Consider the following 24,703-nt stretch of genomic DNA (forward strand, 5'->3'; position numbering starts at 1 on the left):
ACCATAGAGCGCCGGAAGTCGGGGGCACAGAGCGCCGCCTCGCTCCCAGCGCGCCCCCTGCCGACGCGCACCCCCGATCCACCATAGAGTGGCGCAGGATGGGGAAGGAAGCGGAAGGCCTCCAGGGGAAGGACATAGAGAGCAAGTGAGAGCAGGGCAGGCTAGAGCGCCGGAAACCAGCCGCTGCACGGAAACTAGCCGACCTAGCCCTTCCCGGAGAAACCCTGGTACTGGCAGGTGAGGCTACTTCCGGTGCGGAGGCCGGGCACTGCCACCTCTCGGGGCAGCCGCGTGTCCTTTAAAAGGACACGAGCCCGCCAGCTCCGGCGCATGCGCGCTGCGCGCCCGCCCGGCGCTGAGGGGAGCGGCGTCCGCAGCCCCTGTGATGGCCGGGCCTAGGTGCCTCTCCTCAGGCCTTCGCGGCTGTGCGGACGGCGCCTCGGGGGGCGGGTGGTTTAGGAGACGTTATAAATGCTAGTAAGCGAGCTCCTGTGCCCTGGTTGGAGTCGTCTTTAAGTAGCGGCCATTCCTCTCCTGGCAGGGCCTGGTCCAGCCTTCTCCCGCCTGGCTGAGCAGCTGAAGGGGGGGCAGGGGGGAGGTTCGTGTAGCCCTGGGAATAACTAAGGGCTCCAGGAACATAAAACCCATTCGTCCTTTTTCTCCTTGCGGCTCTGCTAATCCAGGCCAGCCCAGACTGTGTCACCTAATACCGCTTGTTTTCTCTGTGCTCCAGCGGTCTTGGAAGGTACAGTGTGTCTGTGTCCCTGTGGTGATTTATTGCTTCTGTTGGGTTTTTTAGCTTCTTTTTAAATAATACCGGTGAAAGGTGACAACTCAACCTTTGGGGAGCGTAGGCCTCCACCCGTTTGAAGAGTCCCCAGTGTGCCTCATCAGTACTGGTGCTCAAAGCTGCCTGCTGGGGTTGGCCCTGCAATAAAAGCACGAGTATGACATAGTTTATTCAGCCTTAAAGCATCTAATCCTGGAGACAGACGTCTGAGTCAGAGGGGTCCTGTGTTGGGTTACTCATTTACAGTGCTAATCCTGCAGATGGCAGGCGAGGGAACTGCCCTGATGTCACACCTGATGTATTTTCCTTATGGATAGCCATTGTTCTGGGGGGGATTTTTTGGCCATTAAAAGGTACTTTTTGGTGCTTGAATGTAGTTCTTTTTTTAACTGTTACTGCCTTGCATCACAAAGCCTTTTTTAAGTGCCTTTCATGGAAAATTGCCACATCCTCTGCTGTGTTCAGGCACGTTTTATGTGAGTTATTTTAATCTTATGCATCAGCCTTACCTGCCACTACTACCTCTTTGATTTTTCTGGGAATCCTTAAGTCATCTTTAGGGAGACTGAGACCTAGATACTGTTCCTCTAGGTTATGTACGATCTACGTAGAAAGTATGCATCTCTTTTTCTCCAGCCTGCAAAGCGATGCCTCTGAAGGAGTGGTTTTGCGGTCTGGTGTTTCACAGACCCCTTTTGCTCAGGTTTCGATCTGTCTGAGTCTCGAGGTTGTTTATTTTCCCCTCTTTGGCAACACCCAGTGGTTAGCAAGTCTAGGATGAATGGAAGGCTGCACCTCTTTTCAGCTGGTTGCAAACAATGGTGAGTGAACTCATGCATAGCAGTTGTGTCAGCAGCGGCCTTTCAAAGCTTGCTTTTATTTCTCATAGATTTAGGAGTCTCCCCTTTGGTTACATCTGCTTTCCATGTAGCGAGGACCTAAGTGCAGCAAAAAAAGAGATCTGAGTCTGAATTCTGCTCCCTGTAACCATGGTTAGATGATATGTGTGGAAAAACCTTTCTCCTGTCCCTCGATTTATTTTTACTGACAGCTGGAATCCCAGACTAGGTTTGGATGGAGTGAGACGCTCCGTGTTGTAACTAACGGTACTGGAACTATAATTAGCTCATAGCCAGTTGCAGAGGAAAGTGCTTACGCGCAAGCCGGAGGCCTGGGTAGTTGACATGCCGGGGAGAGGAAAGCTGGTGGTGGCAGAAGAGTGCAGGATCCCAGGTTTGGCGGGCCCTGCAGCAGGCTGTCCTGCAGAGGGCAGCAGCAGGCAGGAGAGCTCCTGCCTGATCAACCTGGGCTTAGCAAATGCTTTTGCTGCCTGTACAGTCGAGGTGAATCGCAAAACAGGCGAAGTCCCCCTCACTCGGGAAGGGAAGGCGGCCTCGCAGGAGTGGCCGGGTCACCTGGGAGAGGGATTTTCCACCCACCAGGTCGTCGCCAGCCAGCCAGCCAGAACCGCCCCATCGCCCACACTCTGTCCCAACATTTGTTTGGTTTCTCTGCCTTGTGTGTTTATGCGAACCTTGCAATGTTTTTCAGATGGGTTTGTGTGCAGCAGCAAGAGCTTTTGTGTCCTTCCTGCTGGGTCATTGGCTCTGGCCCATGATGTGAGGTTCCCTTTCCCCTGTCACATTCCTCTTTCCTTGGCAAGGTGTTCTGCCGGAGACCTTTCACTTCCCTGAAGCTCAGTACTGTGGTCTTTTGTTCCCTTTTCTTGTTTTCCTGCTCCGGCTGACTGCAGCAGCCAGTTCCTGGGCTTTTGGCTCAGTTTTACCTCTGCTACTTTCTCTTGGAATGGGGCTGACAGCACCTCTCCTGACATCACCTCAGACCACGCACCTCTTACGCAATCCTCTGGGTTTGCAGCCCTGCTATTCCCTGACCTTGGCTAATCTCCTTCCTTTTGCAATACTTCTAAGCACCTTTCCCAGCAGAGGGTTGCAATTAGAGAGGCAAGTATAGAGTTGCATACTTTAGAGGGAGAGCAGGTTTGAGCTCCTTTAATCTAATAGGAAATGTCTCCTTCCCTTTCATATGCAGCACTTTCTTGTGGTATGCAGTCATCCACCAAGATTGCTGCCTTCCATTTCTTTCAGTGTTTCCCTTTTTGCTATAGGAAGACCTGTCCCTGGTGACCAAAGGCATCCTTTTACAACTACAGGAGCAGAATGAGGAAACAGGATGCTGGATAAGGGATCAGAAAACCTGCTGGTTAGATCTCTGCAATTAACCATGTCTCGGAGCAAGACTCAAGGAAATGCGTATCTATGCTCACTGCCTCAGTTTCCCTGGTCATTAGCATGGGGATAATTGCACTTGCTTCCTTTGGGGAATTGCCTTGACCTCTGTATACTAAATTTCCTTTCCACACTGGTTCTGTCATTACAGCAACTGCCTCAGCAAGACAAGCAAGCGAGAGAAGCAAATAGAGGTGAGCTGTGCAGCTTGCTGCTTCCTTGTGTTCAAGTCCTCCTTCTAGAGTGGGCAAATGAGGGGGTGTCTTGATCTCTCGACTGAGGGGACAGCAGTGCCCTCCTGGCCAGTGTAGGGAGTGGCAGTGCCTCGTAACCCCCTGGGGAAGGCTCCGCTGGATTTGCTGTTGTTGATAGCATCTTCCCAAAAGAGTCCGGGACAGTTAGGCATTGCTCTGAGAACACTGGAATGCTGTGGCTGCTGAGGAACAGTATCAGCAGCAGGCAAAGACGAAAGAAAACTGACAGGACAGAAGCCCTAGACATAGCCGTGGCTTGGGGGCTGATAGTGAGCATTGAAGGCCCCAAGCCCGCAAGGGGGAGCCTCGATGAAGTCATTGACTGCACTGCTGCTGATACCAGTTCCAGACTGGAACAGATCGCTACTGATACAGTGCGCTCAGGATTCGGGTGTCAAGAGAGGCACTTGAAAGGTGAACAGATTCACCTGTTCTGGCTCTACCCCTGACTTGCTGTGTTATCGCTAGCAGATGGAAGGGGCATCATTAGAAAGCACAAATACTGGGGAAAAGTGGTTTAAGAGCCTGGATTTGCTGAGATACAGTTTGGCTCTAAAGAACAGCAGGAGGGAGAAGGAGGAGAAAAATCCTATTGCAAAGACATTTTTCACAGGCATCCAAGCATGATCTGAGCAGAGATCGGTGACATGAAACTAGGCATCCTGTAACAAATCAGGGAGCCCAGCTGTAGCAAATCCCCAAGCCTGGATGATGAATACATCCCTGCATTGCAGTGACAACGAAAGGTGACTTTACTGAAGCGTTTGCTTAGGATCTCTAGCATAGCAGCCACCGGGGGAGCTCAGAGATGCAGCCGTGTGCCGCCTCTCTTTTACAACACGACACAGGGAGAAGGCATTCCCGCTGCAGGGTGCCCTGGCGCTGAATGCACGTGCTCTCAGCTGTGCAGCTGGCTCAGGTTTGGCAGCTGGTGAGCTTGAATAGATGGGTTTTGGCCCGGGCTTGAACATACCCCATTGCCAGCAATCCTGCTTTGGCTGCAGCTGCCTCAGGTTCCCTAGGAAATTTCAGCCATGGCTTAAGTCCGGACTGCAAAATGGCAGGAGGAGGCAGTCCGGCGGCTCTCTCCCTCCAGCCTGGCTGCTTGGCCTCTGCCGCTTGGCACCGCAGCCAGCTTCAGCCCCACTTTTGGCAGCGGCAAGGAGCAGCAGGGCGGAGTGAACCCAGTGCCGGGGCATGGCAGACGTGGGGTTAGGAATAAAATGAAAACTGTGACCCAGGAGGAGGAGAAGGGAGACACAGAGTCTGTGTACGCAGATTTCCCGAGGGTGGACCTGGCCTTTCGTAGGCTCGTTTCTGGTCCCTCTGGCTTTGTCTCTTTTAGTAAACATGACAGGAGCAGAGCCAGGCCTGGGGGCTGCCTCAGGACCATGGCTCACGCCGTGCAGTTGTTAGGACCCTCCCTGGCGTGGTTTTGAGCTGTGCCAGCTAGCACTGCCACAGTGCCCAGGCACAGCTGGGGGACAGGGCAGGCTGGGGACTGTTCCCAACAGAGCCTTTGTGTCACTGAGCTTTTAACCCCATGGATAGGAGCTGTGCCCTGCTCCTTGCTTTTGGGGCCAAGAGCGAAACAGCTACACCCTGTAAGCTCAGGTCCCTCTGAAGGCAGGCTTTTGAAGTGCACTCCCCTGCAGCCTTCATGTTTACCCCCTAATTTTCTACTTTTTCCCTCTCCAAAGCTGGCAAATGTCACTCAACAGGTTGTAGATGAGTGTGTGGAGTGGGAGCGTGTGCGCCAGACTGAAACTGGGAAACGCTCTGTGTGCTGGGCATGGCTGAACACAGGGTTGTGACTCAGTGTCCTACACTCCATGCTACAGATCGCCGGCTGTGTTTGACCTCCTGCCCTGTGGGGTGGGAGAGGTGCTATGAGGAAACATTGCCTCAGCGCATGAGGTCATGGGACTGTGGGGGCCAGCGCCTGGACACAGGGAATCAGACAGGCCTGGGCATGCAGACATGTTGAATTTGCCCTTCTGGCTCTCCTGCCTTGGGCAGGCAGAGCAAAGACCCCATCATGTTGTCCCAGGAGCACACTTGTTCTGCAAGGGCTTCCCATGCACGTACGCCTTTATCCTGTTCCCCCCACCACCCCAAACTACATCAGGTTTGGGGACTCACTTGGTGAGCAGAACAGGGGCAGATCTTGTGTATCCCCCATTTAATGTGCTGCTGACAGGTGTGTCCCCCAGTCAGGAGAAGGATCAGGTGCACGCCTCTGGGTGCATCCAAACGGCCTCTACCTTGTCTCTGCCTGGAGGGGTTGTGTTCAAGTGGCATACTGCTGTTCCCCTCAGCCCGATGGGCATTTTGAAGGCAGTGCCCACGTTCTGGGTTTCACCGCAACCATGTTGCACCTTTGCTGTCCCCTATTTGCAGCCCAAGTCCCCCTCCTCTGTGCAGAAGGAGGAGATGCTCCCAGCAGAGGCTGCTCCTCTTTCTACCTCCCTCCTTGCAGAGTAGCTTTGCATCTTGAGTAGCTCGCCTCCCCATAGCTGCCTCCCCATAGTGGCGCTCTGGCTGAATTTCAGGAGGAGGATGTGTGCTGGGAGTCGATGGGGTTAAAAGTCACAATGTTGTAGAGTGGCTTAAGAGTGGGCTATGACACTTCTTCCCTCCAGCCATCCTCTAGCTGCCCTGCTGCTCCTGCAGCTGGTCAGCTGCTTGCTGGTGTCCAAAGCAGGCACTAGGCACTCTTCAGCTCATCCTGAGCCGGGTCCTTGGGGAGCTGCGTCTCTGCCGGAGCTGTTCAGGAAAGATTCCCACCCCTTTCTTAATGAGACCGAATGAGTAATAGAGATGTTCCTCAGGGACGGTGTTGTAAGGAGTGCTACGTGCACGTTCAGGACCAGAGAGCAGGTCTCCACTAGCTTTTCCCTGCTGTTGTGCAGCAGACGTTGATGCATGTCCCATCTTGACAGAAGAGATAAGCTATCTGCGTGCAGATGGGAACCTGCCTGGCAGTTGCAGCCACAGGTCCTCCTCACATTGTTCTTGTCAGATCTCCTGGCTTGGCAAGTCTGTTTGTTGTGCAGTGAATGGCAATGTGTTTGGGGCTATTCAGCCTGGGATATGATAAGATTTGTCTGGTGTGAGTCGTGTTCAAAGCATTTAGTTTGTAGTACCCTTTTCCCCTCTAGGGAGCAAGCATTCTCCATCCAGGAATCTGACTGCAGTTAAAGCCGGGTGTCTGCTTTGCTGCTGGGGGGGGCTCTTGGGGGGAGCAGTGTGAAGAAACCTGGGGGCAGCCTGAGAGACACAGCCAGGTTCTAGCCTGGGTGTGTTGCCAGTGGTGGGGAAAATAAGGACAGCAGGAAGAGGCACAAACTGGAGTGAAGGGCAAGAGAGCCAGAGAGAACAAACAGCCTAGCACGACTGCTGGGAACACAAAATGAACATCCACTGTGGTTGAGTGAGGGCTTATGTACTACTGGCTACATGGGATGGGTCAGAAATAGGAGTAGAGGCTCACTGGAGCGGTCCAGAGGAGGGACTGGATGCCCATATAGGACTGGTTGGCAACACAGTGTGTCCTCAAATGCATGGGGTGTCCCTTAGGCCCCAGTATAGTGCTGGAAAGGAAGATGGGGTGTCCCAGTACTGAAAAGCAGCTGCTGCCCTGTTCCTTGCAGTACCATGTGGAGATGAAACCTCTTTGGGCAGTGCCATGACCCAGCAGGCTCAGGTGCTGCCTTTGAAAGCTCCTTCACCCCGGTGGAAACTCTAAGCAAGGCTGTGGCTGTAGCCCTCACTGCGAAGCAGGGAAAAAGTAATTTAGCACTCCTTGTGCCAGTGAGAGTTGGGACCTCCTCTGCACTTTGTTTGTCCTTGGAGTTCCTGCAGCAGGTCACACTCAGCTCTTTTCTCTGTGTCTTGCTCTGCAGGTCCATGGGTTCATGTATTTCTGGTGCCCCTCCCTCTGGAAGCAGGGAGGAGAAGAACAGGGAGAGTTGGTTGTGTGGGCCTGGTCTTTTCTTAGGTCTCCTTCAGATGCCTGCAGTTCCCTCTTTAGATGTCCATTTCCCGCACTGAGTCAGTCATTTTGGTATTTGGAGTCCCTTTTTTTGGCAGCTTTTCTTTCCCATTTCTATTTGGTTTGGTTTTTACTGTTTCATTTTGCAGGGCCATCAAAGGGAGTTCATTCAAGCTGATTTTTGAGCAACAGATAGTTTTGACTTGACAACCCCTTCCTCTGCAGACCTCAGCCATGGCCTTAGATCTAGGGTGGGTCACCCCTTCAGACCATCTCAAAGCTGATGGGTGGTAAGGTGGCTTGCTGCTTCCCGGTGGGGATGAGGGATACTTGGCTTTAGTGATGTGAGCGTGGGAGAACAGACCTTTTTTTTTCCTCCCCTTCTTTCCAGCCCATGAGCTGTTAATTTTTGTGGCTTTTTAAAACTTGCTATTTCTCCCTTAGCATTCCTTTCTCTTTTTTTTTTTTTTACCCAGTGGATGAGCCACCCTTGGCATCGCGCCTCGTGTGTGTGACTCAGATGGATTCTGCTTGTCTGAAGGATTCCTGCAAGTCCTCAAAGTTGTCCAACCCGCCTGGGCTCAGTGCTGGAGCCCGTGAGAAACACACTCAAAGCGAATCGTGCAGTGCCAGCAGCCTTGTTCTCCCTGTGCAGTATGGACCACTGCACATGGGGACTTGGCAGTCACTCTTGCTGCATGCCCTTGCTGTCCTGTGGGGTTGAATCCGGGATGGCTGCTCGGAGCTCAGTGGACCCCATGGACCTTTTCTGTATGGCACAACGCTGCGTATCTTTTTTGCTTATTTGAGTTCCAGCCAGCTGGCCTCACGCTGTATTTGTTGTGGGAAATGGTCCCCTTGGAGTCAGGGGAGTTGGGCTTGAGGCATCTTGGAAGTCCCCTGGCTTCCACTGTTGGAAGGTGTCTGTTCATTTTGAATGCCTCTGGTTTTTGGACTTAATTGGACCCACCCAAGGGCTGATTTTTTTCAGAGGCACTGAATGCCTCAGTACCTCCTACTGATAGATGGAGTGGTGAGAGATCAGCATCTCTGATACTCGAGCTGCATTGGCAAGGGAGCCCAGCTTCCTTTTAGCTTCTAGGACAGGTTTGCAAAGCTGGATTTTTTTATATTTATTTATTTTTAAACCTGCCCATGGGAGATTTAAGATGAGAATCTAAACAAGAAGAGGGTGTTTTGGATATGAACTTAGGTATCTGTGCTTCAGTTTCCCCATATGCAAGGTGAGGGGGCTGCCATCTTCCTTACTCAATGGTCAGATAAAGCTGTTGGAGATCTTAATCTTTTGGTGCAAGATGCAAGTGGAGCATAAGACCTCATGAAGCTGATCCTTTGTGGAGAGTTCTTTGGAAGATCTTTGGAGAGATCTTTAGAAGATTATTGAGCTAATAATATCTCATCCAGCAAGTCTGGGTAAAGCTGGAATATCCCAAAAGTCCAGGAGAGGGGGAGGCCATGAGCCTTCTATGCATCTTCTCTTTGCCAGTAGGGAAGCTTTCAATACAAGTACGTTTTTATCTCCAGGCGTATTTTTGAAAGCCTTTCCCACAACCCACATTCCTGGCATGCCCCCATAAGGGAAAGAATTAGAGAAATGAAGGCTGGAAACAGAACTGGGTGGCATGTAATCAGTCCTCTGACCTCCCTTCCCCACCCTCTGCCAGTTTGGTTTGTTCTCCTGCCCCTCAGGCAAGCTGAGGACCCGTAAGAGGTGACTCATCTGGCTGCTTGGGTTGATGAAATGGCCCTGATGCCTTATGAGCCAGCTCCATGCACATGAACTACATTCCTCATCTCTGTGCACAACTTGTAGCACACAAAAGTGTTGCCACAGACTTCAGAGCTGCCTGAGAGACATGTCACCTGCAAAGGTATAAGGACTTAACTTGGCCCTGGGGATGGAAACCATCCATGAGAGCGCATTTGAGCTCCCCATGGAGATGGGTGATGTCAGTCACTGTGGCAACACCGCCTTTCTGATAGGGTAGGGAGAGAGAGAGAGTGTGAGGCTATGCCCCTCCCCTGTGCTCTTGGTCTGCTCCACTGCTTGATGCAGGTTCCCTCCACTGCTGCCCCTATCCCTGAAGAAAGGTGGTTTTTTTCCACATTTTAGTTCTTCAGCTAGCTTTGTCCTTCCTCCTTATTCCCCACATCCTAAAGAAGAGAAATTGCACCCTACAGATGAAGGGGGTGATGCTGGTGGAGAGCCTAGCGGAGGCTGATGGCCTCTAATCCCTTGCCCCCAGGTTCAGAGCATGGATGCTACTTCCATACTTCCCACAGGGGCTGCCGGATGATGGACTGTTAGAGAGCTGGGGCATGAGGGGTGGCGGGAGATTCACCTCCAGTCCTTTGTTCCTTCCCATTTTAGTTGATTGGAATACGGAGACTTCAATGCCTTCCCTAGAGGAGCTGTCCTGCTCTGGTTAACCTCTTAGGCAGGAGGTTAGTGCTCATGGGCACCAGTTTCCTTGTGCTCATCATTGCCTTGGCTTCTCCTGCATCTCCTGGACAATCCTCTCCTGTACACACCCTCCAGATCCACAGACCTGCTTATCCAGTCTCCTGCTTACCTCAGTGTTTGGCTGAGGTAGGTACTTTTTGTTCTCTTGGTCCTCCTCTATTAGGAAGCTGGCTGGCTTTCAGATCGTAGGGATTGGTTGGGTGAAGGTTGCTGCTGAGGCAAACCAACACCTCTCGACTAAAGGGGAAACTGGTCCCATCAAACCTATCTGGGAATTTTTGTGACTGGCAGAAGGAGGACTGAGCAGCTCCATCAGGAGGTGATGGAAGCCTCTTCTTGGTCCTGTCCTGGCCTCTGAAAATGCAGAGCTCAGCTTCTTGAAATCCACCTCACAGCCCTCTAAGGTAGGGAGCATTCCCCACTAGGCTTCATAAAAGGGGGAAACTGAGTCAGAAACATGGCTTAATTGCAACTGGTGGGACAAACTGCAACCAGGCCCCAGATGAGGTCAGTGAACACAGTTTAAATCAGGTCACCACTTGATATTTATTGTGTGGAGTTTTTCTTTTTTCTTTACTCCCGCACTGAAATCCTTCCCCAGAGGCTATTCAAGGAAATAAATAACCAGTGGAAAGGGACAATAGCTTGCTGTGGAGTACAAATTATATGAAGCAGTAGGAAATAATAGCAGAGTGAGCAGCTGCTTCTCCGAGAAAGAATGCACAGTTGCTTTCTCCAGCTCCCTCTGCCTTGAGCAGATGCCGATGCCTGGTCCACAGTACAGGCTCCCTGGTGCCTTGAGTGCAAAATGGGACAGGCGCCTTTTCCTCCCACAGTGTCCTCCTCCAGTGCCACTAATTAGCACCAAGCTGAAACCACAGCCTTTTGTTAGGGTACTAAGGGGATCTCTTGCCTCTTCTCACAGGACTTGGTTTGAGGCATTCGCACAGCCGGCATGGCCACCTCGCCTTCTCCTCTTTTCCTCTTCCCTCTGGGCTGAGCATCGCGTCTGGTGAAGACCCATGTCACTCCGTGAAGTGAGTGTCATAGCTTGTGTCATCTAGAGAGGATGTGTTGGCTGCCCTGTCCTCCAAGCCCCTTGAAGCCCTTCCTCAGGGCACCGTTGGGAGGGATGGTGGGGACCATTTTGGTGTGCTGGTGTGGATTTTGGGGGCTGCCCCCTGCCACAAAAGGTCCTAAGAAACCTCTGTCAGCTAGGACAGTTGGGCTACCTTGGCTGGGAAGTGGGGAAGCCTGTGATTTTCCTCAGGGCTTCACACCTAGCTGGCTTATCTCCTGCCCAAGTAAGAAAACAAAATAAATACTGCTGCCAGAAATGGTACTGCTGAGGATCTTGGCAGCCTGCTGGGGCAGGTGGCATTTAGTTTGTTCTCAACAGCTGTGTGGGTGCCCTGTGGTAGCAGTGGCGGCTCTAGGCTATGGTACATGAGGTCCTGCTGTCTAGAGGCACCCTGAGGGTCCTGAGATCCCATGGGTGCTCCTGGTGGCCTGAGATCTTCCCAGGACTAGCAGGAATGCTGGGAAGGACTGTTAATCCCAAAACCTACCTTATGGGATCTCTGCAAATGGAGCTGCCACATTTCATGGGGTGAAAGCACTCTGCAGAAGACCTGCCCTGCCACCCTTCTGGCTGAAAGCTGACGTGGTTGCACTGGTTTCTTCCTTCCTTAAAATATAATTTTTTTTATTTTCTCCATGCAAAATTGCAAGACTGCCTGTTCCCTGTTGGAAGCTCGCCTTGCCCTCGGGTCGGGCATGGCCCCTACCCTCACGCCAGTGACTGCTTTTCAGGTCTCTGCTGTCCCAAGGCACCCTCTGCGAATGCAGCAAAGCCTCCTCCGGTGCCAGTGGTGTGAACATGGGTGTCCCACCCCACTACAGGCCAACTGCCTTCCAGCCAGGATGACCATCTATATGGGGCCCTGGAGAGGCACTCCCAGGCAGGGAGCCTATTATAGGATCATCTGTCTGGGGATGAAGGATTCCTGGATCCCTTGCATCAGTGGCTGCCAGCTTCCATAACCTTTGCTTATATTTTCCTCACTGCACAGACCGTCCACCTCCTTTGCAGATGCCCTTTAGCCTGATTTCCTCTTTCTTTGGTATTTACGTTCCTATCACATCACCGTTTCCCCAGGCCTTCTGCTTTGCAGTTTCTGCAGGGAAGTATCAACCTGCCCCCTTCACCCTCCTTTCATCATCCCAATCGCCACCTCCAATTGCACTGGAGAATTTTAGCTCTTTTGGGGTCCCTAAAGTCTCAGCCTCTTCCTATGTGGGGAGCACACACCCCTGCATGAGAAAGGCCATCTGCACAGGGCTGGTGTCTGACCATGCGGAGGCTCAGCTCTGCAGACGAAGGAAGTCACCAGCACTGGCAGAGTTGCTGCCTGGTTTCCCACTATTGTTCACAGTGGCAAATAAAAGGGGGGTGAACACCCCTGCTGAGCATTGTAGGAGGGGAGTTAATGTTATCTTAGTAAAATCTCACAGCCCCTCTCTGAGCAGCTCTTGCCTCTTTCCTGCCTGTCTCCCTCCCTGCATATTCTCACATTCCTGGTACTTGTGGCTCCACACATAACTCACTGCGCGTGTAGTTTTCCCCATCCCTCAGACACATGCTGCTCTCCTTCCTGGGCAGCCTCATGCTCTGCCAGTGGGATTGGTGGATAAATCCCAGTGAGAGCGATGTTTCTGTCTGGTCTGTGTGGGAAGTGGGGGGAAGGCTCCTCTACGTTGTTGGCCTGGGACCTGGGTCTTGTCTCTGTCACAACGTTCCTGTGTCACCTTGGCCAGTCATGTAGGACAGGATTTTTCTGACTGAGTTTAGGGTCTGTCTTGGGATGTAATCTCTTGAGCCCTAGAAGTGTTTATTTCTCCCCGCTGGCTTAAAGTGAGTTCAGATGACTAACCCTGATGGTGGCTACACAAACAGTGTCTTTGTACTGCCCTTGTCCATGCAAAGGGACAACATAAGTTGCTGAAAAGAGAAACCTCTCATAGTCAGTGGGATGCTCCGATGTTTTGAGAGGGGGCCTCTGGACTCTGTGTTCTCCCTGGGATGGCTGCAGGGGAGCAGGGTGACATGAAGGTGTGTGCAGGTGGGACACAGCAGTGTGATGGGAAACAGAACCAATGCCAGAAACCACCATCCCCAGCACCTGCTCCTGCTGGCTCCATGCTCAGCCCAGGGAGGTTTCACCAATAGCTTCAGTGATCTCAAGAGCAAACAAATTTCCCAAGCCTGCTGGGCGTTATGACCCCGTGCTAAGAAGGAACACCTCCGGGGAAGGAGTGCTTATCAGCACTTACCTCTGCTTGCTTCAGGAGGTTTTGGGGAAGGGCAGAAGCTGTCTCCCAGCTGGCTGTGCAGCAGCAGGATGACTGCACTCAGCTGCTCTCTGCAGGGCTTGGGAGGAGGGCTGAGGGACTGTTGGTCTCCTGAGCCTTGGCCTCCTCCTCCCTCTTGCTTTCCCACTGGCTTCTGGAGTCTAGCAAAACACCACCAATTTGTTCAACCAAATGTGGGACACTGTCTACTAACCCGTAGCTCTTACCTGGGGAGATGACAGCAGGGATGATGCCACCCTGTGAGCACTACATTCCCGTGTCTCAGGGTTAGGGAGAATGGGGCTATTGAACCTGATGTGCACAGCTCCTCAAGCTAAAAGGTCTGGGTCTTGATGGAGCTTGGATGGGAGGTTGCAGAGAGCTCCCACAGATTGCTAGTGCAATCCATGCAGCCATGAGAAGGAAAGGTGCTAGGATGCTTCTTTTGGCTGAGCTGTTACACGCAGGAAAGAAGTGAACACGGTGGTCACACCTCCACGGCCCGCTGGGAAGACAAGGTCCTATGCAGTGGCTGGAGTAGCACCACTAAGGGCTGTGTGTGATGGTCCCTCCACAGGGAGCCCACTGAGGAGGCTGGGAATTAGTTAAATCTCCTGAAGTCCCTAATGAGAGGAAGTGTACATAGGGAAGCTATTTCTTTGGATCAAAGTCTCCTAGCTTAATAGCAGCTGGTGGGGCCTTGTGGAAGCCGGAGTGCTGTTAATATGTAAGCCACAAGGAAGTCTAGGGATGTAAGGTCCTCTGTGTAAAACATTTCTGAGCTAAACTGCTGGTGGCTCCCTGCCTGGTTACTCTGTCCTCTGAGGAAGATGGCTGTAAGGGCTGCTGCTCCTGTCCTCTCTCACTCAGGGTCCCCAGCTCAGCAAGGCTGAGTGAGGGACTGGCAAGCCACAGCCACCTCTGCTCTCATCACTTGCATTTCTTGGGCTGCAGGCAATGCTGCCCACCAAACCCTGGCTTGTGCCCCTCTGCTTTAATACTCTTCGTACCTCTGCTCTCATGCTTTCCTTTCCTTCTGCTGAGGACAAGCCTGTTTTCATCTCCCTTCTCTCTCTGATGTCTTTTCTCGCTTGCTGGCTTCACTCAGACCACTATTCCCTCACTGAGTGAGAAGCCCATGCAAGACCTCCAGCACAGAGGGTTTTTAGGCCGTGAGAGGAACACCAGCTGAGAGCAGTTGATACTCTCCTGGCTGGGGCACCTTCTCCAAGCAGCACTGTCTCACTTGCAGTGGCAGGGAAGGAATGGCTGAAGGAACCCCACAGACTATTTTTCTCTCTGCCTTAGGAAAAATTTGAAATCTTGAACCTGGGTATGAAGACTGGGGACACCCTGAAAATCAAGGGCAAGATATCTGATGATGCTGATGGGTAAGTACAAAGAAATCACCTCGACTCTCCAGGACTGAAGGTGGGCTGCAGAGGGAGGTGGTCTCCCAAGGTCGCCAGGTACAAAATGCGTGAGCACGGCTCAGTGTTAGGGGAGCCCCTACGGCACCACCGTGCAAATTCCCCTGGTTCCTGAGTAGAATGAGGAAACAGGAGGCATTAAGCACCTGCAATGCTGATGGAGGAATTGGGTGCAGAGCCATGTGTTGGATCTCAGGTCTTCCAAGACCCTGTCCTGCCCGCGCAGCTGACCTTCCTCCTGTTCACCCACAGCTTCAGCATCAATCTTGGCTGCAGCTCCTCAGATCTGGCACTTCACTTCAATCCCCGCTTCAATGAGTCTGTCATTGTCTGCAACTCCAGGTGCTCCAATGCCTGGCAGGAGGAGCATCGTGATAACCACCTCTGTTTCCCCAAGGACTCCACTTTGAAGGTGAGGGGTCTGTGCCAGTATGGGGTTGTGGGGTGTGAGTGTGTTGGGGAGAAGCCCCTGTTTAGCAGATTCCTGTACCCCAGTCCTCTCAGTCCCATCCAATGCCTCTTGCTTCCTCCCAATAGCCCCTCACCCTCATCCTCTGGGTTTTTGGTCCTGATTGCCATTTCCACTCCTCCTTCAAAACTGCAGTGCTTCCTCTGGGAATTTTGTGTGAGCCCTGTCTGTCTCAGGCTTTGTAAGTGGTTCCTGCCCCCCATATCTGCCCTGCCCCCCCTACCTGCCCAGCAGGTGAGTGTACCAGGGGCAGGTAGGTAAAGGGGGTCTCCAAGAAGCAGGATCTTGCTGCTCTCTACCTTATTTCTCTCCCCAGTTCCCTCCTATGCAAACACAGGCAACCCAGGGTTTGGAGCAATGTCCAAAACCCTCTCCCTCGGCTCTTCTGTCCTCCCTACTCCTGAATTCATGCTGACAGTCTGTCCTCCCTCTCTTCCAGCCAGGGATGCTGTTCTAGTTGCTGTCTCACCCCATCTGATGTCCCAAGACACTAACAGGGCTGCATTTAGGAGCAGTCCTGTTCCTACTGCTGTGAAGAGGAAGTTTGTTTCCTCAGTCATGGCTGGCTCTTGTGGAAGGGGTGGCGAGGTGATGCCTTTGGGGAATGACCCCTTTAATTTGCAATGATCAGCGATGCATTCTTGTCCCGTCAGCTTGTGCGTGTTTATCAGCAAAGCTCCTTTTTCCAGGTCTGAGTGAACTGCTCAGGGCATTGGGGTGTCAGGTTTATTCTGCCCTGTTTAGAGCAGATCTAAGCCACGTGGCGTATAAATACACACTTGGGTTTAACTGCTCTGAGTTTACAACCTGTGTAGCTGGAAGAGCCCCAGGAGAGATCCTGTTCCCAGGTCATAGTCTAGATGCCAGTTCAGATCCTTGATATCAACAGCTCATCTCCTGCATCACCCTCAGCTCAACCCCCACCACCTTGCTTAAGGCTGTAGGGACCAGGTCTGATCCTCATGTGTAACAGTCATGCCTTTTGCCTGGATGCTCACCTCCTAATCTTCTCCTTGTCCCCAATTCCTGCCCTGCCTCCTCTCTCTTCTCCCAGATCGTCATTGAAATGCTGTCAGACAAATTCCAAGTGAAACTACCGGATGGGCATGAAGTGGAGTTCCCCAACCGGCACTGCTATGACAAGATCAGCTACATGAGCATCAAGGGAGGCTTCAGGGTCACCTCCTTCAAGCTGGACTGATGGGTGCCGCTTCCTAGCTCTAATAAAAACCCAAGCAGTGGAACACTGCTTGCTCCAGCTGCTTTGGCTTCTCTGAGATCTCTGGCTCTGTGGCTCTATGCGATACACCGACAAAGCTCAAGGCTTTTCCACCAACAGGAAAGGAGCCCTTGTTGGATGTAAATAGCTCCCAGATAATACCAGGTGCTTTTCCAGGTCAGACCAGGATGTGGGGTTGAACGGATAGTAGGTAGGGCAAAGCAGGCTGTAGGTGGGGTTCAGGAGGAGGAGGACGCTATGTGGTTGCTTTGTTGTGTAATCTCTTCACAATGCACCATTTCTTCCTGCACCTGAGTTTTTGGGAGGGAGGGAGGGAGGAAGGGGAAGAAAAATGTTGACATGAGTGATGTGGCATTTGATGTGGCATTCGGTGCCACAAAGGCGCATAATTAAATGTTAGGTTTGGGAACCTCAGGGCATGGGTTTGATGGGTTCCTCTTGGCTGCTCTTGCAGCCAGCAGGCAGGAGGAAGGGGTGCCTTGCCCTCCCGCAGGAGTGGTACCACACGAAGCAGTGGCACCGGGAAGACAGCACAGGTGTGCTCCTGAGACAGCATTCCTGCCAGCAATAAGTTGTTTCCTCCATCTTTCCCCCTTATCTCACCTCACTTATCTGCTGGCACATTCCAGCTGGGTTACCCATTACTCTGACATTTCAACACGAACCCTACTCAGTGAAAGTGAGGCAGGGGAAGGCAGCTGGGAGGGACGACTGGGTTTGGGCTGGGTTACATGGCTCAGCACCTCCTGGTCTGTGTCCCTCGCACAGGACTACAGGCAATTAGTGCTGATTATCAGATGCTGCTGCTCTAATTAAAAAGTTTCTCACCAGCCTTAAGTGTGACCGATGTGTGACAGCAAAAATTGGGGCACTTTATGCTGGATGGGAGGACAGCAGAGTAGAAGAGCATCATACAGAGAGCCCGGTCCAGGGCAAGGTGGCAGTACCCCTGCCCTCCATCTCCACTTTGCTGCCCAACCCTCAGGACTTGCTGCTGCCTGAATGCACAGGCAGAGGATGTCTGATGGGCTGGAAGGGCTGTAGCCAAGCCAGCTTTGGGAAGGGTACCGATCTGCTTCAGGCTGCAAATTAATTGTTGCCAGGCTGGAGAGGAAGCTTTGCACCCTCCTGAGTGCTACGCAGGGCTGGGTGGATAGGAGGTTGCTTTGTGTGTTAGCCACGGTGAGCAGCAAAGTACCGGGCTAGTTAATCCAGGGATACCAGAGGTGCTGGAAAATCCTGCTGAGAGCGGAGAGGATAGGATTTTGTGGCTGGGGCACTGGCAGACATAGCAAGGAAGACGATAAGGTTGCTGCAGCTGAGGGGAGGCACCAGAGGAGAAGTTAGTATCAAAACTGCTTTAATAAGGACAATAATAAGTGCATGGGATACAGAGTGGAGGCAGAAAGGATATTCTATGGATGTGGGTCTTTGGTCTGGAGCTTGTGTTATGGTCTGGGAAGCAGAGGGCGGGGGGAGGTCATCCTGAGAGCCAGGGTCCCTGCCCCGGAGGGTGCTGGGGTGATAAGGCTGATCGTACTGGGTGCCAGTGGCCAGAGCTGGGGACTCCTTGAAGCTGCTGCCTGCCCTGGCTTGCTGCTGCCTGCTCTGGTTTGCTGCTGCCAGCCGGCATGAGGCAGCTGCCTGGGGAGGCTGGGGAAGATGGGCTTGCCTGTAACCTTGATGGCCTGGCTGCGTGTGGCACTCCCATGTACAACACGTGTGCATGATGGAGCCTCTTTATTCTGCTCTGAAGAGCTCCCTGACAGAAGCAGCCAGGCAGCGGTTGAGCTGCGTGGGAGCAGAGCCTTGTGGCCACAGTCCAGCATCTACCCCTGCTGCACACCCCCTCCTGTCCTGGAGAACAAGGGGGGTCCTGTGAGGGTCCCTCCGGTGACCTCAGCCCCCGAGCATCTCAGCTCCACACTGCGGCACAAAGGCGCTTCTGTGAGGGCCAGTTTGCATGCGGGGCAGCGTGGGGGACAACTTGTTCCAGGGTGGCTGCGTTGCCCTGGGCTGCTCAGCAAGGGGCATTAGCTGTCCTCCACGTGTACCCCTCAGAAGGGATGCACTGGAAAGAGGGGTGCGTGTGTGGGGAATGGGGAGAGGGGGGTCAGGTTGGAGAAGAGGTGGCACAGAGCGAGTGGCTGCAGAGGGGGATTCTCCTTTTTCTGAGACGGGAGGAAGGGAAGGGGTTTTTGGTGCCCGAACTGCAGAATTTGGTGACCTGACAACCTCGCCTCTGCCTCCAGCCGGCCAAGAAGTTTCTCCCCTCCCTGCTGCAAGCGGGCAGGGGTCGGAAAAGGAGCTATCCTAAGTCACGCTTAGCAGCAGGAGGCAAGTGGAAAGACCCCTGCAATTAACTCTGTGCATGCTCTCACCTCCTGAATGCTGAGCTCATGGCTTTTTTTTTTGGGAGGGGAAAAGAAAAAGCCCAGCTCTGTGGTTTTTGCCTGTCCTTGACCTGCCCAGCTGACCTCCCCTGGTAGACATATGTGCTATAAGGGAGGGTCTTGCACGAGCTGGAGCTGGGGAGACCCCCATCCCCTATGTGCCAGAGCTATCGGCGGGAATATCTCCGGGAGGGCACCTGTGCCAGTGCAGAGGGTGGTTGGGTGCTTCCGTGGGAGGATGTGGCACGTCCCCAGACATGCTGGCAGGTCCAGGCTGAGGGATGGGAGAGAGGGCACCAGGGGGAATGGGATGGGGTAGGAAATGTTTTTGGGGTTTCTTTGGCACATGGGAATGTCCCTTTGGCATCTAATGGCAGTGAGGCCCGGGAAGGGCCGTGATGCCTGGTGCTGTGATGCAGAGCCTTCACCAGCTCCCGGCAGCAGCCTGGCTCAGCCCTGGGGAGTTGTCTGGGAGATGGGCTCTCCTCTTGCCCCTCACTGCCCCCCAGTGCCCCCAGCTTGGCAAGGAGTTGCCCACTGCGTCCGCCGTCGATGCTGGCACCTGAGGGTGGGGGACGAGGAGGAGGGCAAAGACCCCGGCACTGGTGCCTCTGGTGGGGGGCCATGACAGGAGGGATGGCTGTTCACACCTTGACTTCATCGTCCTCCTCCTCATCGGCGTACTCAAAAGAATTGCTGCGCCCTCCCCGGGCACCAGCGTACCCCTCCTGCAGGCTAGAGAGCTCGGCTGCATCCTCCTCCTCTTCTTCTTGGTTCCAGGTGGCCTCTGGGGACCGGCTCTCCCCTGTCACTTGCGACCGCCACAAGCTGCTGCTGGGGCTCTCCCACAGGGTCTGCGTCCGGGCCTGCCGGGGACCGTCGCCCTTCTCTGAGCTCCGCGGGGTGCTGGTCCCACCGTAATGGCGGGCCAGGACCTGAGCAGCCCGGTCAAACTCTCCCACCTCGATGGTGCAGTCGTTCCAGTGCCCCTGCCACGGGGTCCCTCTGGGTGCTGCCCCCAGCCCCGAAGCCCACGCAGGGTCCTCTCCAGCACCCTCGATGGCGTGTGCCTCTCCGTTGGCATGGACTGACAGTCCTGGCAGCGAGCTGGCCCCTGACAGGCTGCTCTGCCCAGAGCGGTCCCAGAAGCTGGACTTTGCCTTGTCGTCTCCATGGGATGCTCCTGATGCTGAAGGGATCCCGTCCTTGGTCCCCTCACCATGTGGGAGGTCTGGGCCATCCTCCCCCACCTTGCTCCCGTTCGTTTCGGAGAAGCTCATTACCTGGAGGAGCTCGCTCATCAGGGAGGGCCCCAGGTCCAGGCGGAAGGAGAGCAGGGAGTCCGAGCGCTTCAGCTCTGCTTCCCCGGGGAAGGTGCTCTCTTGGGCCTTTTCCAAGCGAGGGATGCGAGGGATGGTGCAAAACCCGGACTCCAGCCCTGTGAGGCAGAAGGGATAGCTGGTGAGGGGGGGCACGGCTGGGTGGGAGGAAGCTTGCCTTACGTCTGCGGGGGACAAGGGACACTGCCACCGAAGTGGGGCAGGTCATGCTCCTATCAGTGGCACTGGCCTCTATAGGACTGGCCAGTGTCCATGTGGACATCTCCAAAGCCCAGAGTTACAGCGGAGGGTCTCCAGGTGGGCTCTGGGCTTGGTCAGATGCCAGTGGGGGTTAAGCCAGGCAGGTGGGACCAGGAGATGGCAGCATTGCCTCAGCTTGCCTTTCCCTCTGAGCCCAGCCACCTCCCTCAGCTGCTGCAGGCCCCCCAGATATGACACACACACACCCCCCACACTGCCCCCCCCTGCCCCGAGACCTCTGCCCCAGACCTCCCTCCGTGGGGAAAAGCTGAGCCACAGCCCAGTGCTGTGAGGCCGGAGAAGAGCCACCCAGCTGTCCCATCCCGTCCTTCCCACAACCCTTCCCCAAAGGTCCCTCCTAGACCCTGGCTGGCAGGGAGGGTTGTGAGCACAACAGGGAAGGCGGGGACCAAGATCCTTGACAAGCACATGGAGATGGAGAGGTTGCCACAGCTAGGGACAGGGTTGGGGTATCTGCATGGAGGTGGGGAAGGCAGTGCTGTGGGCCCCCTTGACCTTGCTACCTTGGTGTGGGCATTGCCCCACTGTCCCAGCACCCTCTTGGCTTCCTTGGGGAGGCTGCTCATGGGGAAGGCATAGGGCTGGGGAGAGATGGGTGACACCCCCTTACAACTGCTCCACACAGGTTGCACAGGGCTATGGGGGAGGGAGAGGAGGAGAAACCATCCCTGCCCCACTTTGGGGGGTACCCTGGGAGGAGACCCTCACGGGCAGGAGGAAGGACAGCAGTTGAAAGCAAGGTTAGGGTTATCTCCTCACAGGGACTCTGAAATGTCCTGTCTCTGCTGAGAGCCTCAGGTCCCTCAGTGGGGAAACTGAGGCACGGAGCGATGGCGAGGGGCTGAAGAGATCGCACTGTGCCTGGTGCCAGCCCCTGCCCTGCGCTTCACTCACCGTAGGCCTGGTGTGTTTTGGAGAAGCTGTTAGAGGCACTTTTGAAGGAGAACTTGCTGGTCAAGCCCCGGCCACCGCTGCTGTCGTACATCCCCTCGTTGAGCTGCGGCAGTGAGACGGCATTCTTGATGATGGGTGAGATGGCTGGGGGGGCGGGTGATGCCCCCACTTGACCCCCGCTGCCCCGGCTCCTCAGCGGCGTCCGGCGGACGTGCCGCAGTGTCCGGGCAAAGAAGTTGTTGGCTTTGGCCGTGTCGGTCCCGCCGTGGTTGCTGAGGAAGGAGGTGTCCCCGAAGACATCCCCACCGCGCCCCACGTGCATGGTGTGCCGAAAGTCCCCCAGGGGCGGGCTGATCATATCCGGTGTCAGCTCTGACTTCAGCCGCCGCTTGCCATGGGAGCCCGACACCCAGCTGAGCACCGGCAGCTTGCCCAGGCTCATGTTGCACCCCTCACCTCACCCCTGGCCCTGCAAAAGCCCCCCAAAACAACCGTTGCCGGACTTCCAGCACTGGGGTGGCCTGTCACATCCCCGGCCTCCCCATTGCTCCTGCTCCGATGGTCTCAGGGGAAACACTCACGTCACCTTGGCTTTCAGTGGGTGGGAGCAGTCCCTGTCCCCCTGCTTCCCTGCACTACGTTGTAGTCATGAAATCACCTGCAACAGGTACGTCCCCAGTGGTGAGTATGGAGGTGGCGTGGAGGTGTCCCCAGGGGGAGTCTGGGGTCACTCCCAGGGCTGCAGCGGCCACTGGAAGCTGCACCTGGCTCTGGGCTTAGGGCTTAATCCACCGAATTCTGCCACTGCTGGGCGCACAGGAGCTGGTCACAGGTCAGGCAGGAGGTGACGGCAGCTTGGGGTGGGCTGGCAGGGCAAATGCCTTGGTCCCCTTGTTGTCCACCTAAAGAAGACAAGAGGAACAGTGAAGCCCTTGGAGAGGATTTTTCCCAACCATGCTGGCTGTACTCCCGGGACTGGCTGGGGAGGTTGAAGCTGGTGCACGAGCAATGGTGGGGAGGTTGCTACCCACTGTCCCCCTTGCCTGGCCCTCCTCTTGAGGAGGAAGAAAAAGGCTTTCCCCCCAAAACACATGCTCTCCCTGACCCCCGACCTCCCTTGGCGTGCCTTCATTTCCCCTGCCTGCAAAGCAGCTTTGCCGGGCCCATGCTGCAGCCCAGGCTGAGGATTTCCCTCCCAGGCAGCACCTCCTCCCGGAGCAGTGCCCTGCCTGGCTGTCCGGAATCCCGGGGCAAGAAACCTCTCCCTTCTTTTTGCTATTCAGATGAACCCTTCAGGAGAGGGTGAGGCCTGGGGACTGTGTGCTTCTTGGGAAGGAGGGGCAGCGGGGAGGGAAAATGCAATATTTATATGTCGATTTGTTTGTCCTCCCCTGGCTGGGTCCCTAGGCACTGAGCAGACATATCAGAGCAGCAGGGAGCTGGGAGAGCAGGGAGGGCAGCTGCTTTGCAGGCAGGGGAAACTGAGGCAGGCCAAGGGAGGTGATGGCTCGAGGTCAGAGGAAAATGCGGGACTGGTCCCTGAGCTCAGGTGGGTCCCGGAGGTGCTGGGGGACAGGCAGGGAGGCAGCAGCTGGGCATATGACGGCAGGGCGATGACCTCCCCGGTCAGTAGAGAGGACACTCGGATCAGCAGATCCCCCGTCGGTGTGTGTGGCAAGAGGGAGAGGGTGGGTTGGGGAAAGGAGAGGATTCGAGGTGCAGGGCACCTCAGAGCATCAGTGGTCTGGATGCCTGCCTGGGGATGTGTCCCTCCCTGGGCTCAGTCCCCACTCAGTGGCCTGGGGAACAGCATGGAGCTGGGTCCCTTCAGCAGGGCTGGTTGCGGAGGCCAGCGTGCCAAAAGGCGATGCAGGAGCCTCGCATCCCTTGCTCCGAGTGCCGGGACCCCCATCACTATGTGGCTCTGTCCATCTCCCCCCGCTGCCATGCCACATGCCTCCCTTGCATGTTCCTGGGTCACCTTGGAGCTGATGACTGGTGCCAGGGCTGCAAAGCCACTGTTGAGGGGGAGCCCTGGGCATGGAGCTGCTTTCCTGGCTGGCTACACATGTTTTTGCCTTGCCCTGGCCTTGTTTGCTCACCCAGGGCCCCTCTTATCTGCTAGGGGTTAATGCCTGGGGAAGGGAAAACAAACCTCCCTCAATGGCTCCCAGCACCATTGGCTGCCTCCTGGGGTGGCAGTGGCTGGTGGCAGCTGGGAGGGTGGCAGGTTGGCTTCCCGCTGGCCCCCAGCTCCCTGGCTTGCCCTGCCTACATCTGCCTCCTGCTCATGGAGGCTGTCTGATGCTGCCTTGCAGCTGGAACAGGCCAGGCACGTGGCAGATTTGGGCTGGGAGGAGAACCGGGGAGCAATTTCCTCTCTGGCAGAAGCACACCCATAGCCACTGGGTCAGGGCTCTCCTGGGATGCAAGGAAAGCCACTGGGGTGGTCCCTGCAGCACAACGGGGGTCTCGGGGACCAAAGCAGGGACTGTGCCCTTCAGTGGTGGTGCCCGCGTGATGTGGGGCACAAGCTGCGCCGGCCAGGGCTAATCTGAGGGGTGGACCCCCCCCCCCCAGGTCACCCATAGCGCATAGCTGCCCTGCAGACCCCTGCGGGGGACCACAGCTGGCATCACCCCGGGGACAGGGTCAGGAGGCAAGGGAAAGAGGGATGCAGGAGCAGAGCATTCCCCTGCTCCCTGCCTGGAGAACAATTGAGCTGGGAGCCAGGAGGAGGAAAGTGTTTCTTCTGCCTTGGCCACCGCGGGGACGCAAGCCAGCACCTCATGGCCCCCGCCTCTCCCTGCCTGCTGGCAGGCAGCAGGCGCTGGGAGAGGAGGGAGGGGGGCAGGGAGGGAGAGAAGCAGCTGGTGCCCAACTCTACCTGGATGGCAGATTTCTTGCAGGCCTGTTGGGCTTTTTCTCCCTCCGATCCCCCTTTTTCCCCCTTCTCTCTGCCCCTGGTGCGTTTCCCTGCCGGCTGTGTCCCTTTAAGCCTTCCCCTCTGCCCAAGCGGACTCCTCCACGCTGGGGAAACTCGTGATTCTGCGGGCAAAGGGTGACCTGTGCTCTCTCCTTTTCTCCACTGGGCAAGAGGACCCCCGTCTGGCCACCCGTCTGTCCGGATGCCGCTTCTGTCGGGCAGCCTGCTGCGTTCACCAGCCCCTGGCACAGCGAGCCCACAGCCTGTCCCAACCTCCCCTTCCCCAGCACCCTCCCCCTGGCTCCCTCCTCACCTCTTCTGGGAAGCCCCCTGCCCTCAAAGACCAACCGCCGTCACCTCCTCCTCCTCTTCCCAGCCTGGCCTCCCCCATTTCCCCCCCGAGTTCAGCTGGTTTCCACTGGTTTTCCACCCGCCAGGAATGGCCAGAGCTGTTCTGCTTGCTGGGAAGAGCGGAAACCAGAACGGGGGGGGAAATAATCCAGATGTCTAGTTGGCTGGAGCTGCTGAAAGCAGCCTCTTCCCTCCTCCTCCTCTCCTTACACCCACCCCCAAAGGGGACATACTCCAAAAGAGGGCGAGGAGATGTTTGGGGTGGTCTCAACAGGG

At 55.2% G+C, this 24,703-nt stretch overlaps 2 protein-coding genes across 3 annotated transcripts; one reads left to right on the forward strand and one right to left on the reverse strand.

Moving 5' to 3' along the window:
- The first annotated feature begins 164 nt into the window (after positions 1 to 164).
- LGALS2 (galectin 2) lies at positions 165 to 16,301 on the forward strand. 2 transcript variants are annotated; one of them, XM_059817082.1, is made up of 5 exons: positions 9,861 to 9,898; positions 10,698 to 10,809; positions 14,432 to 14,514; positions 14,806 to 14,965; positions 16,077 to 16,301. In XM_059817082.1, the coding sequence occupies exons 2-5, from the start codon at positions 10,795 to 10,797 to the stop codon at positions 16,221 to 16,223; spliced, it is 405 nt and encodes a 134-aa protein (XP_059673065.1). In that variant the 5' UTR covers positions 9,861 to 9,898; positions 10,698 to 10,794; the 3' UTR covers positions 16,224 to 16,301. The 2 variants fall into 2 exon arrangements, with proteins under 2 accessions (XP_059673066.1, XP_059673065.1); XM_059817083.1 differs by lacking the exons at positions 9,861 to 9,898; positions 10,698 to 10,809 and adding an exon at positions 165 to 237.
- Positions 16,302 to 17,611: 1,310 nt separating this feature from the next.
- On the reverse strand, positions 17,612 to 22,042 carry CDC42EP1 (CDC42 effector protein 1). Its single transcript, XM_009810530.2, has 2 exons — positions 21,151 to 22,042; positions 17,612 to 20,093 (listed from the first exon to the last, which is right to left on the reverse strand). The coding sequence occupies exons 1-2, from the start codon at positions 21,590 to 21,592 to the stop codon at positions 19,300 to 19,302; spliced, it is 1,236 nt and encodes a 411-aa protein (XP_009808832.2). The 5' UTR covers positions 21,593 to 22,042; the 3' UTR covers positions 17,612 to 19,299.
- Positions 22,043 to 24,703: the final 2,661 nt, after the last annotated feature.

This window comes from Gavia stellata, chromosome 4 (genome assembly GCF_030936135.1).
Source record: "Gavia stellata isolate bGavSte3 chromosome 4, bGavSte3.hap2, whole genome shotgun sequence".
Taxonomy (NCBI): Eukaryota; Metazoa; Chordata; class Aves; order Gaviiformes; family Gaviidae; genus Gavia; species Gavia stellata.

Excerpts from the sequence above, each read along its gene's own strand:
- CDC42EP1 (XM_009810530.2), bottom strand. The coding sequence starts at position 21,592 with ATGAGCCTGGGCAAGCTGCCGGTGCTCAGCTGGGTGTCGGGCTCCCAT. Across the intron at positions 20,094-21,150 it reads CAAAACACACCAGGCCTACG|GGCTGGAGTCCGGGTTTTGC; the intron begins GTGAGTGAAGCG and ends TCTGCCTCACAG.
- LGALS2 (XM_059817082.1), top strand. Across the intron at positions 14,515-14,805 it reads ATATCTGATGATGCTGATGG|CTTCAGCATCAATCTTGGCT; the intron begins GTAAGTACAAAG and ends GTTCACCCACAG. Across the intron at positions 14,966-16,076 it reads CCAAGGACTCCACTTTGAAG|ATCGTCATTGAAATGCTGTC; the intron begins GTGAGGGGTCTG and ends CTCTTCTCCCAG.